Source organism: Aulostomus chinensis, chromosome 13 (assembly GCF_037954235.1).
Source record: "Aulostomus chinensis isolate RoL2024-O1b breed Wild chromosome 13, RoL_Achi_v1.0, whole genome shotgun sequence".
Classification (NCBI taxonomy): Eukaryota; Metazoa; Chordata; class Actinopteri; order Syngnathiformes; family Aulostomidae; genus Aulostomus; species Aulostomus chinensis.
In genome coordinates, this window is record NC_141332.1 from 8,543,557 (window position 1) to 8,559,828 (window position 16,272).

The 16,272-nt window shown below is 41.1% G+C and overlaps 2 protein-coding genes across 12 annotated transcripts in view; one reads left to right on the top strand and one right to left on the bottom strand.

The window, feature by feature from the left end:
- Positions 1–105: 105 nt before the first annotated feature.
- On the bottom strand, positions 106–8,427 carry hdx (highly divergent homeobox). Of its 9 annotated transcripts, none has more exons than XM_086223033.1 (13): positions 8,265–8,426; positions 6,871–7,032; positions 5,886–6,032; positions 4,486–5,634; positions 4,333–4,389; positions 3,743–3,889; positions 2,362–2,560; positions 2,124–2,200; positions 1,239–1,331; positions 1,015–1,137; positions 874–954; positions 769–801; positions 505–598 (listed from the first exon to the last, which is right to left on the bottom strand). In XM_086223033.1, exons 2-11 carry the CDS (start codon positions 6,934–6,936, stop codon positions 877–879), a joined length of 2,136 nt encoding a protein of 711 aa, XP_086079159.1. In that variant the 5' UTR covers positions 6,937–7,032; positions 8,265–8,426; the 3' UTR covers positions 505–598; positions 769–801; positions 874–876. The 9 variants fall into 9 exon arrangements, with proteins under 9 accessions (XP_086079156.1, XP_086079155.1, XP_086079163.1 ...); XM_086223034.1 differs by having other exon boundaries at positions 506–598; positions 769–798; XM_086223037.1 differs by lacking the exon at positions 874–954 and having other exon boundaries at positions 451–598; positions 769–798; positions 8,265–8,425.
- A 4,961-nt stretch (positions 8,428–13,388) lies between these two features.
- The window catches only part of LOC147250775 (connector enhancer of kinase suppressor of ras 2), an 80,885-nt gene continuing 78,001 nt past the window's right edge, over positions 13,389–16,272 (top strand). For all 3 annotated transcript variants that reach the window (XM_086223038.1, XM_086223040.1, XM_086223039.1), the window contains exon 1: positions 13,389–13,691. In XM_086223038.1, the coding sequence (XP_086079164.1) occupies positions 13,628–13,691 (64 nt within the window). In that variant the 5' untranslated portion in view covers positions 13,389–13,627. The remainder of the gene's footprint in view (positions 13,692–16,272) is intronic.

Below are 16,272 nucleotides of genomic sequence, written 5' to 3' on the forward strand. Positions count from 1 at the left end.
CAGAACATTCAAATTTCACAAGTAAAGTTTAATGGGCTACAAAATACCTCCTCTAAGATGAATAAACTGTCAGTGAACACAGGACACAGACATAGATAAGTTAGAGGTTGTTTATTATTTTCTCTGGACTGGACCAGAGGAAGGCGAATGATATGCAGTAAAAAAGGCATCAGCCCAACAGTCATAGTGAAGCATCAATCCACAGGCACTGGGCATGAAGCGTGATTAACCAGAGATTGTGTATGTTAGTGTAAAACCATGTCGTCTGATACCAGCCTCTGTGTGGACGATGGTAACATCTCTGTGAGCTGAGTTGAACTGATGTAGAGTATCACTCTTGTTCTTGAATTGCTCCTTGCATTTGCTCCTCTGATGCAGAGGGCTCAGTAACTTCAGTCATAGAACCGTCTTTTTTTATGGTGACTGGTGGGACGTCTTCATTTACTGGTGCCTGTGTATGGCCAATGGTGCTTGTGACAGGTGTCGGGGTTTCATTGTGGTTAGAGGATTTGTCTTCTAACACAACATCAGGCAGAGTTCCTCTCTCCACCGTGTCCCAGTCCTGGTCTGAAGGCTGAGGTAGACTGGCAATGAGTTCCTGAGCACACAGATGCATTTCAGGTTACAAATTAGGGCTGGCCCATGAACAGGGAAGGTTCGAATCATCAGGTGGGAAACCCCAGAGTCTTAACAGTGATTCTTCAAGTCAAGAAGACTTGCAATTATTTCCTGTCTTTGGTTTGGCCGCAGAATAATTTATTTACTCACCTCTCAAGAACGGCAACACAAGAGTATTGTCTTCTGGAACAGAGGACAGGAATAATGCCACTGTTGTCGTAAATTACAACAACTATTTATGTACATTTAAAGCACCTTTTAGGTGAGAATGTAGGTTAGGGTAGACGGTAGGTAGTTGGTTGAACTATGGTGCTGAAAAGCCAAATCGACTGGAATCTGAAAATGACAGTGTTTCATGTCAAGTTGATATTCCAAAACAACCGTTAGTTCAATTACCTGCTGTTTCTCCAGATCGTGATTCTTCACAGCACTGAGCAGGTTCTTGGTGAAGCTGGCAAGCTCCTGGTATTTTTGTTTTTGGTTCTCTAGCTCATTTTCTAAGAACTGCACTTCCTCATGCTGAAAATAAGGAAAACAAAAACTTGATCCAGAACCTAAACTCTTTGAAAATTAAACATGCCTCTTCTACACAGTAGAAATGTATGTGTTTGTGCCTTCACCTTGAATTCCAGCAGGCTCTGCATCTGCTCTAAATCAGAAGCCACTATTTCACCTTCATCATCTTCTTCATCCTCATCAATTATTTCGATCTTCTGTAAAAAAAAAAAAAAAAAAAAGGAGTATAATCAGATTGCCCTTGTTCGAATGTGGACATTTAATCCCTATTATTCCTATGTTAAATGCAGTATTTCTTAAATACAGTTTCTGTAGTTTACTGTCTCAGGTAAATAGGCCCATTACTGTTGAACAGTATGATGATATGCAACTATAGATATATTTCCATTGGAAGTGATTTAGCTATGCCGGTTCAACTGACTGTTCTTGCCTGTGGGACTGTTTTTCCATTTAGAGCTTGTGTGGAAATATTGGTCAAAGACCTAGAAAAGCAAGAAATGACCCTTTCCAGGAACCACTGTTCACTAACTGTTGAAGAGTTTCATGCGATAGAAGCTACTTTCTTTCACCCAAACTAGACTCCTAAATGTCTTAGTTTGGTTAGTGACATGTGCTTAGATGCCAACTGTGTGTGTTAGCCCTAAAGTTACCTAAAGTTGATCACTATTTTTCTTCTTACATGCCTGTTATCTTTGACTGTACCGCGTGTCAAAAAACAGTTTGAAATTAATACTTGGTCCTGGACTGGATCTACAAAACTTGGATTTATGTATGTCCCACTGTGACTGGTCACATATGTGACCCACGCTGCTAAAGTGTTGTTCATACTTGCTAACACAGTTTGAGATCAAACGCTCAAATGTGGAATGAGCCAACTGACCACTCCATTTTATTACACTTGCACATTACTGCTGCTTCAACCAGCAACTATTTCTAGGAGGCTGTTTTTAATGAGGCTTAACTGTAGTATCAGGTAAATAATGAGGTACCACATTATTAGCCAGTGGAGAAGCAATGGTCACATCTGTTCCATCTTCGTCTCTATGCTGTGAGTCAATGGTGCCATCTAGAAGAGGAGGCACATAGCATTGGCATTAAAACAAAGATAAACACTTGAGGGCATGAGAAACAATAGATCTGAATCGTAGAAAGTCAGCTGTAAAAAAAAGACAAATACCAAATTTCTGGTATCACAATATCCCCAAATGTAGGTATCTGAGGCCTCACCTTCAGATAGACAGACAGATCCTCCATCATTCAAGTCATCTCCCAGTTCTGGCGTTCTGAGCCGTTCCTCGTCAGGGCTAAGAGCCACAGGAGATTCATTTTCAGGGGATGAGCTTGAGAACACAGCAGGCCCACCTTTGGGTGGAGGGATTTCAATACCCATCAGACGGTACTTCCTCCGTCTGTTGCTGATCCATGTCTGCCAGCCAGAAAGCAAAAAAAAAAAAAAAAAAAAATTTTTTTTAAAAAAGGACACGTAAATGTCAATGGTGTGGACAAAAGAGTAAGAAAGGAGTTTAAATGCACAAAATCCCATACAAATTAGCTTTACTTCAAAATTGAACTCAACTTCTAGAACAGGCAACACTTCTGCACCACAGTGCGTTTATACATGGCCTATTTTATATATTTTGGAGAGTTCTGTACATGCAAAGGCTTCCTATCAATGTTCAAAATTGGATAAATCCCTGGTTTTATTCAAGATAATTTTGCATTCCATTAGGCTACCTGTCAAAGGCATTATGTCTCTGATATCACCTCGAACATGAGAGCTAATGTGTACATTAAATTATCACTGTGATGTTCAATATAATGATTTAGTTATTTTTACAAGACTGTTGTGATAAATGTTCTGGAATATCCCATTTTTGAACATGCTACAAAATGTTAGCAACAGAAGCAGTATTGATAGTAGAAATTATCATGTCAAAGTTTTGTGTTAGCTTGTAGCTAATTTGGAATGAAATTACCAAACATGAGTAAACATGTTTTCACTCCCTATGTAGATATGATGTTTGGTTTCATTGTTCTGCGTATATGTGACATACACAAGCTGAAATATATTTATGACCATTATATTTCGCTTCTGCTGATAGGGCCCCTTAAATTCTTTTGACTGGTTAATTAAGAACATGGGGATACCCTTTTGATCCTTAAAAGTTGTTGAAAATTGTTCTTTGAACAGTCTATATCAACGGGACAAGATGTAGAGCAGCGACTTCATGTAATAATTTCAGAGGAATTTAAAATGATCCAAATAGTGATATACTACATCTCTCTACAGGAAAATACATGTCTTCTATACCACATGTCCTAAGTGAGATAGTCGTGGGTTACATGCTTGTGTTAGGACTGAGAGCCTATTTTGTCCCTCAGCATTCCTACAGTTGCCCTGAGATATGACGACTTAACTTTGCCCAAACAATATTAATTTTGGTATTCTCCTTCTCCTAAATGTCCTCAACTCCCCACCAGACAATATGAAATTTCAGTGATCCTGCAGAAATGTGATGCCTCTAGGGAACCAGCACATTTGATTTGCTAAAATTCTTTTGAGAGTGGGTTTATGCAGAATTTAACTTCCACCAAGTGAAGTTATTACCTTGACTATTTCAGTGTCTACATTGAGCTGGTTTGCTGCAGCTGTGATCTTTTCCCTGCAGACAGAGCCCAAGCTGGTCATGCCTCTATCCCAATAGCGCTTCAACTGGATGAGATCCACATCGCTGAATTGGGTCCGATCCTGCAGCTGAGCACACAACATACATGGATGCTAAGCAACATCTAGTTTTATAATTTGCCAGACAACATCATTGTAAATGTGGGATAACCCTACAGTACATCACACTTGTTTATATATATATATATATATATATATATATATATATATATATATATATATATATATATATATATATATATAATATATAATATATATATATGTGTGTGTATATATATATATACATATATATGTATATATATATGTACACACACACAAACACATATATATGTGTGTGTATGTGTGTATATATCTATGTATATACACACACACACATATATATATATATATGTGTGTGTGTGTATATACATACATATACACACACACACACATATTATATATATATATATATATATATATATATATATATATATATATATATATATATATACCGAGAGAGAGATAGGACTCACTGTTCTCTTTCTGGAGTTGCTGATAACCCAGGGGGCAGCAGACACACTGACTGAAATCTGCAAACACACATTTAGTCTTTTAATTCACATGGGAGCACTGGAAAAATTATTTTACCTTAACTTAACTTCAATCCTTTGAAGTTAACCTTTTACCTGTGAGCTGGATTCCCCTGTAAGTGAGGTCGGTACTGTGTAGCTGCCCTGAAGACTTGTGTTGCTCTGAAATGGTGGGAGTTTGGTGCTAGTCGTAGGAAATGCATGAGTTCCTCCCTCTGCAGAAGGTGACGTCTGCTCCCCATGGATGTGATTCTGAGCAGCCATATTTGCCAGTTCCTCTTCCCGTTGCCATTCGTCTTCTTCATCTGCAGTTTCCATGGCAATGGAGAAGTTATGACTGGTGTCCAGAGTGTGGAGCAATGGTCTATGAATCTCCTGCCTCCTTGGAGTAGATGCAAGTCCAGCCCCCTCCTCTCTTTCTGATAAGGTGAAGACCCGCTGAATACAGGGTGTCTGCTTGGAGGAAGGACTAGAGTTTTGGACAGGGAGGGAAACCCGAGTCTTCTGTGGAGCAGGGGGTTGAGGTTGGGGGTTAGAGTGAGGTCTGGGCTGAAGCTGTGACTGGGACGAGGAGGACCAAGGGTGAGTTTGCACTGTACCATACTGCCTAGTCCAGCTGTGAGGTACTGCCCCTGCTCTTGCATTTACCCCTGCCTCCCCAAGGGACAGACTTCCCTTCCTGACTGCAGTGTAGACTAAAGGCCCTGAGGCAGATGTGAGGGATGGCAGATTCTGAGACAGGGAGACAAGCTTGGAGTGGAGAGGTGAGGAGCCGGAGCTGGAGCTGGTTCTGCTCTGCAGAGTTTGGTTGATCAAAGACGAAGCTGGGTGTGCAGGGAGGTCTGACTCTGACTGAGATGATGGGGCTGTGGGTTTTGGTCGTGAGCGAGGGACGGAATTCAGAGAGTAGATCCCAGTCAGTATGACGTCATTATTGTTGTTGTTGTGGTTACTCCCACTGCTGAGGGGAGAGGAAGAGGAAGGAGAGGAAGATGATGACGAGAAAGAGGGGAAAGACGACGATGGAGGGAGAAGGTGCACACGATTCTGAATGTTCCGTGCTGCAGCCATTTCAGCAGGGAGCAGGGCCCCTGCTGCCAGGCTGTGATTGGACAGAGCATTTCCAACTAATGTGTGATTGGACAGTAGTCCCCCGGCAAGTCCATGACTGGATAAGGAATGGGACATGCCTCCATTCTGGTCTACCTTAGAAGCCAGCTTACGCCTTTTGTTGCCAACCCATGTCTGTAGGGAGAAGAATTAGCTGAGTGATGTCAATTGTGAAATAGTCCAAAATAATGCAGAGACTAATTCAGCAAAGTGAGGACAATATATAATGACTTTACACTAATTGGAATCTCACTACAACCCCACATTCTTTTACTTACCTGGGTCATTATAGCATTACATCTCTCATTGAAAACACATGCAATTGTAATTAAGACTTGTCAATCTCCCTTCTTACTCTATCTAACATAAACTTGCTATGGACCTACTCGGACAACACTGAAGTCCAGTTTGGCCTCCTGTGCACATTGCAGTATTAGCTGGAAGCAGGCCTTGCTCTGATTGGTCATCCCATTATCATAGTAACGCTCCAGGATCCTCTGCTGTTCAGCTGTGAATACCGATCGCAGGTTCATCTGAGAGACAAAGACAGACACCAAAAACTATTACTATTCTTTAAATTATCCAGTTAAAGAGATGTACTTCACGTTAAACAGAAAAATTCACCGCACGTATGCTATTTCCTTTCTTCGTCTCATATACTGCAGTAACATTTGTAGCCAACAGGCTTTTTTTCACAGCAGTCATTCTGACTTGTCATTATCAGCAAAGCTGTTCTAATACGACTGACAATGTTAGCAATAGCACTATTCAAACAGTCATAACAGTGTGACAGTAAGGCGCAATGTATGACAGCAGGAAACCAGACCCAAAACATCTAAATGGAATACTTCTTCATGGAATCTCTATGACTGAGTATGGGCTTTAACACCAAGGTCTTTGGCATCATGGTCAAAAGCCATGTTTGAATCCCCATGGACCTGGTTTCAAGACTAGGATGGGGAGTCTACCCTCTCCCTGGGTTAAAGCCATTATTGATTTTACTAGTGCAGTAATTATTGTTGGAGGGGTGAGGCCAGGGTTTGTGACATAAAAAAAACAACTTCCCTCTGACTTTGATCTCAGTCATTCTACCTGTCATCTCTAACCTGACTTCAAACCAGGAATGGACATGCCAAGGATGACATCTATCAGATGAACAGTTGTTGAGTCGGTTACAGACAAACATGAAGACATAGATATTTCTTGTTTTATGGTATGATCATTTTAACTGTGCTTTTTCTAATATGCCACAAACATGGTCACTGTTTTTTTAATATTAAGCTTTCATCAATATATCAAATGCTTGGAAAATCTAATCACCCACAGTTCCATTGTGTCCATATTACGAGTGCAGATTTTTACCATACTCACAGTCTGCAGGCCACGTCTTTGTGGCCACACATCCATGCTGCTACTGGATGGAAACGGGGTAGCCATGCAGATCACTGCCAAGTCTCCGTATTTCTACATTGTCACCACTGTGCTTCTACTCATCCTGCCTCAGTGCACCTGGCACACTGTTGGGTAATGTGACTGAGGAGAAACAAAGTTGTATTTAATGAAGGTCAACACTAATGACTGCAGAACATCACACAATTCATCTAATTATTACTATGTCTTTTCTCAGAAACCTGACTGGAACTGTAATGTTCCTGATACTGAATTTTGCATGTAGCGTTCCAACATTTGGAGAAATTAGCACAGTGCCTGTTGATCTTTCTGTGTCCCCTTTATTCTTTGCACTACTTGTTGTTTGAGGGGTGAGACAAAGTTCTGTCATCTCATCTCATATTCTGATTTTGACAGGAATATTAGTGTCGCTGAAAACACAGCTAGTGTCAGCATCAACTATACATCAACCAAACAAATAGCTATCTACAAATGTAACATACAATATGCTATTTGTATGTACATGTGTGACTTTGAATTAAGGTTGCAATACAAATAGTGTAATGCAGTTTAGTAGTAATCAAAACTAAATAACATTTAATAGCTTCATAGGGAACTATATTCAAATTCCATGTCATTCCTAGTAAAGACAAGGTGAAATAATACACACCGTGGCTATATTGTCAGCATCATTCAGTGTGTGACGGAAATGGAGATTTTAGTGTCATCAATTTGTTAAACAGCTGCCTTGTGTTCTGTCCTTGGGGGGGTAGTGGCACTAACCAGCCCTTATATACAGTGTAGTATATACTGTAACGGTATGGTGTTTCCTCTTTGTACAATGGTGGTAAAGTGTTACGTCTCTCCAGGTTTCCACTAAACACAGAAGATGTCACATACGGGAATGTTGTGCGACCAATAAGCATCCAGCAGGTTTATTTTGGAAGGCTGACTGCGCATGGCCAAAGTCAATATGGAAACATAATAGAGATAATTAGCAAACAAATTGAGGGCACGTCACGTCTGTACACGACCAGAAAAGAGAATGAGCATGAGGAAAAAAAATGGCCATGAAGGAAGCATTTGCCTTCACGATAGGACGGAAATCCAGACAGTAAACAAACCGGGTAAGCACCGCGTCTATTATCTCAAACAGCAGACGTTAGCTTACAGGCCCGAGCGGCCATAACAGCTTGTCGACGCTAGCTAGCTTTAGCATAGCTTCCCCAAATGGATAGCTGCAGCTGAACTTTTCCTTTAAATCTGTTGTTTCCCGACCTCTGCCACGGCTGTTTTCCCTGACCCTGACTTGGAGCGGATACGAATAAAAAACATGACGGTACACACTGAAGCCAAAAGTGAAATCACTTTCTTACCATTTTTATGTCAAATTCAGACGAACGTTCTAATTCAGCAGATTTCTTCACCAGTCCCCGTTGCTAGACAATGAAATCAGACCGTCCGATCATCAATTCTAATCATGATTGTGACGTGTTCGCAGACAGGAGCCAATGGGCGCTCAAGATCATGGCTGTGACAGTTGGAGAGGTTGAAAACTGAGCGCTGCTGCCCCGCCCACCGTTGACTTTGTTGAGTGTGGAGCTGGAGGAGGGAGGTCACAGACATGGAGCTGGGGATGAGAAAATAAACACCTGACTATGTCCAAGTATCCTTTAACAGGATATATTTAGGTTTTTCAGATTTAACTTTACCTGCAAAAATATAGCCTTTTAATTTGCCTGTGAGTGAAATGTTTGGATTCTTTCTTTTAACTTTTGATTATGTCTCACATACTGAAATGATGGAAAAAGGTTGAACATGATTTCATGTTTCTTGTTTATTAAGACATAATAAAAGTTGTGAAATGTTTTTTTTTTAATCCTTGGTAGACATGTCAAATACATATATACAATTATATATAAAATTGAAAAAATGAATTAAAAAAAAAACTGTTTTCTGTCTTTCAATATCTATGATTAAACCCCGTCGCTTATTTCTATTTAATTCATTGATTAATTTTATCTGAGACAGACAGAAGAAACCCTGACATACTTGCAGTGTGAACTGTCCTTTTTTGGCCCTACAATAGCTGTGTTGCTGAGTGAGTGGAAAATTTTAAATGCACCTGTGCAGAATCTTGAATGGAGTCTTCTTCTCATTTGCTGAGAATGATACTCTCCACTGGGAGAGAAGAGATATGCTCATTTTCTTACACTAAAGTGGTCTACTATATATGAATATATATTTTTTTTTTCTTTTTTTTTCCCCCCAACACAGTGGAGTTTACAGCTGATGGACACAATACAAGCTTAAAAACTGAAACAACTGTTACATTTGTAAGCACTGTAATTTACTGCCCTAAACCAAGAATGATGAAACCAATGGATGATCGCTTGTGCGCTCATCTTCCTGTGTGGCCAACGTCTTTCAAAACTTTTACAATAGCCGGTAGTGAACATAGAAAGGTAGGGGAGCTTTTTCCTGTGTTAGGAGTAGAGACCTATCATGTCCTGTTGGGTATGAGGCTGGAAGAGACCCGGCCGCTGCAGAGATGCTTTATTGCTCAGCTGCTCCCCGCAGTATTGCATGGGGGGCTGGAGCCTATCTCAGCTGACATTGGATGAAAGGCAGGGTTTACTCTGGACGGGTTGACAGCCCGTTGAAAGGCCATCAGGAGCAATAAGGGGCTCACTATCTTGCTCAAGGTTATTTAAGTATGGTCACCGGGGGGAGCAAGGATTGAGCCAGCGACCCTTTGGTTACTAGATGGCCACGCTACCCCTGAGCCATGCTGCCCCTGTTTTACATTAATTTTGTACTCTATTAAATAAAGAGGAACTGATATTTTGGGAGCTTTCTTATCTTTCAACCTCCTACAGTACCCCGGATAAACAGGGTTTTTTTTAAAGTCTCACCACTCTTTGATGCTGGATGAGTAGAAGCGCAGTGGTGACGATGTAGAAATACGGAGACTTGGCAGTGATCTGCATGGCCACCTCGTTTCCATCCAGCGGTAGCATGGATGTGTGGCCACAAAGACGTGGCCTGCAGACTGTGAGTATCGTCAAAATCACAACACATATACAGTTACAAATATGAGTGACAAGTTCCGCTCTCTAAACTGCATTTAAAACATCTCTGCTTCACTAATAATCAGAGACTATTATTGAACCTCTACAGAAAAGCGATGGACATAGAATATCCAAGAATACACACTACAAACCCAACCAAAAACTTATTTGTGGAAAAATTTCTTCACATGTTGGCTTTCTGACCAGACATCGAGCCATAAACTAGGTTTCACGTAACTTAATTTGATCAATTATTATCCCCATTTGCTCTCATTTCTGTCCACAATGTTGCCCTGTCTGTTGCTTGTGTTACTTAGTGTGAAGTCTATTTATAAGGGATATGATTGATTCTTTATGATCCTGAGGGAGAAGCACATTTGTGCTTCATGTGTAGATGTTTGAATAATGTTTTGCATTTTATTTTTATTTCCTTTAAAATAAACTATCAGTATTTTGATTGATTAAACAAACTGAGTCCACTGTACATTATCATATAGTCAACAGGAATCCAAACTGAAGTAGAAAATTACCTGTCAAATATTTCACTTGTTTCAATTAGGGCCTGTCTGATATGATGGTTGGCTGATATATTGGCCTATCACAGACATATCAAATCCGTTTGTATAATTTCTGATATGTGGTGAATACCCCCCCTTTTTTTTTTTTACAGCACATAGAACGCAGAAACCAATGACTGATGAGTTTAAAATCGTGTAACATAGTGTATAATGCAGCAAATGCTTCCGCACCTCTTTTTTAATTGAACTATTTTGTTCTTTATTTAAATTGCTATGTGAGATTTTTTTTTGTTATAAAAAATTTTTTTTTGTTGTTTTTTTAAGAAATTAGCCTTATTAGTACCTTTACATAGTCACAATGACACAAACTTGGTGCACAATGAACAGAGAAAGGCTCTATTTTCCGGCCAGCGCAAAAATTCACAGTGCAAGTTGCACATATTGGTAATCTGTGGCTCAGAAACGCCACGCAGTCCAGGTCCTAGTTTCAGTATGGCAGTTCCAGCCCTGTGACTGCTTTCTGCTATACAAATTATTTTATCCACTGTATTATGTTGATTACTCTCCCACTCCAGGAATGGTGTTTATGTCAGTTATTTTTATTATGAAATGTATTATTTGCTATCCATTAAACAGGTCAATCCATGGTTTAAGTAAGTACCTCACAGAATTTTTTTTTTGTTCCTTAAGCAGCAGTAAGAGGAAGCCATCTAAAAGCTTTACACTTTTGACAATGACCCATATTGTCCCACACCAAGGTTTTATTCATAGTGGACTTAGTGATAATGCACCAATCACTAAGATTTGATCATCGTACCCTGTCAAATACAATGCCACAGGGAAGATTTATTTTTGCAGGCCACACTGAAAGCATCACCCTGGATTCCTTCAGTTTAAAGCCAATGGGAATTTTACACTGGATATTCTGTCAGAAAATAACCTTTGTGTCAAACTTAAATTGAGACTTGCAACTTGTGATATTTGACGCACAAATCCAATCATTAGAATGAAAGAACTTACATTAGGATATGGTGGCACAGTGGTGCAGTGGTTAGCACTGTTGCCTCATAGCAAGAAGGTTCCGGGCTCAGGCACGGGATCTTTCTGTGTGAGTCTCCATGTTCTCCCTGTTCCTGTGTGGGTTCTCTCCAGGTACTCCAGCTTCCTCCCACAGTCCAAAGACATCAAGAGGGGACGAGGCTGATTGATACTCTAAATTGACTGTAGGTGTGACTGTGAGTGTGAATGGTTGTCTGTCTCTATGTGTTGGCCCTGTGATGGACTGGTGACCTGTTCAGGGTGAACCCCACCCCCGACCCTTAACAGGATAAGTGGTTGAAAATACACTATGGACCCATGACTTCAACTTTATCACAGCTAACTTTGAGCTTCCTCTGGTTTGTCCACGGCAACCTCCGTAGCCTCGTTTTAACACCTGACAGCAGCTGCCATTTTTGAAGGCACACAAACGCTTTGAAATCCCTGTTTGGTATATTCACCTGACATATTTTATGATGCAGAACAAAAGCTTAAAATATCTTAAACCAATGTGAAACACAGACCTTACATAAAGCATTTTAACTGAAAGCTCTACAAAAGTCCACTGACTCTGAGACAAGGGAACCGCACATTCAACAGTGCTAACTTATTTCTAAGTTGTAGGACTTATTTCATAGGCTGAACTCTGAGGAGCACAATAGAGCAAATCTTGACCCTCATAATGAACCCTGCCAGTGACAAAAAAGGCACTAACTGCCATATTATATTTTCATTTGACTTCTCAAGTCATTATTTTTACTTTGTAGAGCTCTTGTATTATCTGAAGGTGCTTCATAGTGTCACGTTTGTTTGTATGTATATATCAGCAATAAAGACATTTTTAATTACAGTGTGTGTTGTCATATTCTCATGCTCTTTATTTCTTCTTTAAAAAATGGACTTTTTGAGAATATATTTTATTTTGTATAAATCTGACTATAATGTCAAATATTAAAATTGTTAAACTTTTCCTGTCTTAATCTAATGTATTTGGTGCTTCAATAGGATCAAAAATGGAAAGAAAACATGTCAAAAGAAAAAAATATAAGTATATTTATATTTAAGAAAAGCCAACTTTTGCTTTTCTTTTTGTGTCTCAATAGATGAAGTGGGCCTAATTTGTGATGTGTCTTGCTTAACTACACTTGTGGAGCCTGAAGACTGGGACCCCACAAGTTTAACTGTCTGTTTGAAGGTTAGGGTCAGGCATTCACGGTAAGGGGCTAGGGAATGCATATGAATTAATGAATGCTCCCGCGAGATAATAACGTCTACTTTGTGTGAGGAGGAGGAGGAAGGGGGGGGGGGGCAAGGAGAGGAGGAGGGCAAAGATAGGAAGAGGCGCTTTAATCCATGACGTCACCTGTGTCTCAGGTGCGCAGCAGGGGCCGCTGTTTCCCCCATCTGACCGCCTGACAACTGATGCTGATTTTCTCCTGTAAAGATGGTGAACTAACAGTTAGCTGTCTTGTAAAATGTAACGTACATCTCCGGGAGGTGATATGAGTACTGATCCTTGATGGCAAAACTCCACCTTCACACATCATAATTAATATAATTTCTGTAAGCGCTACCAGTGTTTGTAAATAGTGGGTTACCTAGTAGTCGATTTTCCACCAATTGAGTACAAATCATCTGTCTTCGCAGAGCTGGGGGGGGGGGGGGGGGTTGCGTTGCACCATTCCATGCTCTGTATTATGAGTGGTGGCCCTTGTGATGCTGCAGCGAGGCAGGCGAGAGAGGAGGGGAAGAAAGAGAAGAGGGGAGGGGTCGCTCTATCCCCTCGCGTCCACCGAATCCACTTCTCACAGCGCGCGGGCTGCTGGCGGGAAGGCACGAGAAAGAGAGAGAGTGAAAAGGAGCGAGGGAGGGAGGGAGGCAGAGAGAGAGAGAGTGCGCGTGTCTCCTGTGTGTGCGCGTGGATTGCACCACCGCATCCCGTTCACCGTTTCTGCAGGCAGCCATGCTCTGATGGGGAGACTTAAACTGACAACCGTTTCTGTGTATTCTCACACTGATCCACCGTCGTGTCATTCCAGATGTGACTGACAGGTCGTTATATGTTGCCCGCATCGAGTCCCGTGCTGTTCATCTCGGAGAGACTGTGACACCATGGCTCTGGTTATGGAACCTATAAGTAAATGGACACCAAAGCAAGTGCTGGACTGGATGAAAGGTTAGTTGGGGTAATGATTGTGATTAGGAATGATGGTGGTGGTGGTCGTGGTGGTGGTGGTGGTGGTGGTCGTGGTGGTGGTGGTGGTGGTCGTGGTGGTCTAAACGCGGAGGGCCACACTCTGCATGTGTGATTGTGTGTGCTGGTCATGCAGTCTCCTTATCTAAACCTGAAGGCTGATGTGGTTCTAGCCGCTGATCCTGATTCAAGTCTCTTAAGTATGCGTTTTAGCCGGTGCAGTGTAATAAATGAATGCCCCCCGTTAATCTGGGAGAGGGGCCCTGGACACTGTCATTAGGCATCTATACTCCGTAGATCCCAGGGGCAGCAGCACCTCTCATCAATGGATGTCACTGACTCATATCGCCACTCGCCGTTTGTGTGTGTGTGTGTGTGTGTGTGTGTGTGTTGCATGTGCGCGAGCGCGTGTGTGATTAATGTAGTTAGCTGCAACCGCCCCCCCCCTCCCCCTGACCCCCCTTCTTCCCCAGTGCCAGCCTTACAGTCAGATTCAGCACCGTGGACAGCGCAATGCTGCCTGCCATATAAGGCAAAACGCAACGATTACACTTGGCTTTTTTTTGTAGTTGGCCTCTTCAGCATGTCGCTTCAAACAGACAGTATGAGTAACCTCTAATCGTGTGTGTGTGAAAAATAATGATCATCCTTTGGTGGGCCTTTTAAGGCTGGGGGAAGGGGATTTAGTAGATTCACGATTTGTGTTATCAGCTGAACAGTACTAAGTTTTGTTTCACGATAAGTACATTTTTATGGCAACCTGAAAGATCAGTTGTCAGGATGGCTTTAGAGTCCCTCAGGGATATGGCAGGGGGACTATTTGAGATGCTCAAAGGTGATGTCCCTGTTTTCAAATTGTTTCCTCAGTCACATTATACTGCCGGGGGAGTTATGGTCTACTGGTGGAGTTGGAAATTTTTCGTGATGCACTCTTCATTATTGAAGAGGCCCAATCTGATTGGAGGATTCATGAGTATGGAGCCAAATGTGGTTAGATTTTTGCAACATGGAATATGCAATTTTACTTGACTTTTTTTTTTTGCTAAATTTTTCTAATAGAGAAATGATATTTCCCAATCCATCTTTTAGGAGAGCTGAACATCAAGAAATACTGTATCTAAAACATTTCCAGCTCAAGCATCAATTCCGACTCATTTATAAGCATGGCACATTTCGATATCAGATATTTTCAACAGTTATCATCCCCAGTCTACAATTCTGAAGTCACCACAAAGGGAAGTTAGAGTGGTATGACAGTATAAGCACTGCTAGTGGTTGTCATGATTAAGATCTATCATGGAAACAAATGTTACATGTCATGTATGAGAAAAGATTTAATATGTAATTAAATGTATTGAAATGATTGCGTTATCTCTCAAAAGCATCCTTGTACTGCTACATTCTTCAACTGGAGCCTCTCATCTGGGCTATGTGTTTCAGTCATCGCCTCCTCCTGATGAAGAGCTCGGTCTCAGAGATTAATTTTCATAGACAACTATAGCACTGTTGTCCCTGTTCCTTGAAGCTCCCTCTCTCTTGCTGTGGGGCTTCAAACATAGACCCTCAGTGGCAGGCTTAAGCTAAGATCTTATTTTCATATGAATAAAGAAAAAGGCAGAAGGCTAGTATTAATCTGTGCTCTTACACAGACTTCCCTTTGGCCCTTTTTTGTCTAGAAGCTCTTCATCTCTCTCAGGCTGATCTGAGTAGTCTTGTGCCACTTTTAGGGAGCAGGGACATTGAGACTCCCTTTAGAAGTACATTAGTGATTTCTCTTGGTTATAAGAGAGGAAGTGTGTAAGGCAAGCAGGTTTATAGAAAACATTTGTGCTTAGCTACACCTTGTAAACAAATAATGTTAATATTATTCTGTACAGGAGTTCTGCAGTTTCTCGTTCTTTAATGACAGAGAGACTTTGCCTTTTTGTAAGTGGCTAAAAGTAGCACGATAGCAACACCTTCAGAAACAGACACGTGTTTTAGTGTGTGCGTGTGTGTGTGTGTGTGTGTGTGTGAGAGAGAGAGAGAGAGAGAGAGAGAGAGAGAGTTTGTGCTATTTTTTTTACATCATTATTACTGTTGGAGCGTTTTCTAAGGGAGAGAGAAAAGCATCCAAACTGAAGCTGGCAAAGCCAATGGCTGGCAACCCATAAGTCACAGGGGTGCCTGGCCACAAAGTCTCAAATATTTCACTGTATCATCCATCAAATATACAGAAATTTCAGATAAGGTGTTCAGTGGAAAGTTGTTACATTTCCCTGATTACATACAGATGTCAAAGTACTCAATCAGATTAGATTAGATTAGATTAGAATCATTCTTCTTTTAATCATCAACTTGTCAGTTTTTTGGGAAATATTATTTGCCATCCTCCTTCTCAAAGCCGGAGAGATACATATACATTCATACTCTGCTCTGTGTGTGCATTAGGGAGCTGAGACACCCAGACCATCTGAATGAATGGTTGTGGGTGGGAACTATTAGCATACGTCCATTGTGTCTGCTTACTTTCCAAAACCTATGGTTTCTCCTCAGTGTATTTTGGTTCGAACAGATAAGGTTC

Bases quoted from the DNA above. Each gene is read 5' to 3' on its own strand.
- hdx (XM_086223029.1), bottom strand. From the start codon at position 6,936: ATGGCTACCCCGTTTCCATCCAGTAGCAGCATGGATGTGTGGCCACAA. The intron at 5,635-5,885 runs GTAGGTCCATAG...TTCTCCCTACAG, and splicing joins TGGACTTCAGTGTTGTCCGA to ACATGGGTTGGCAACAAAAG. The intron at 2,201-2,361 runs GTGAGGCCTCAG...CTCCTCTTCTAG, and splicing joins ATCTGTCTGTCTATCTGAAG to ATGGCACCATTGACTCACAG.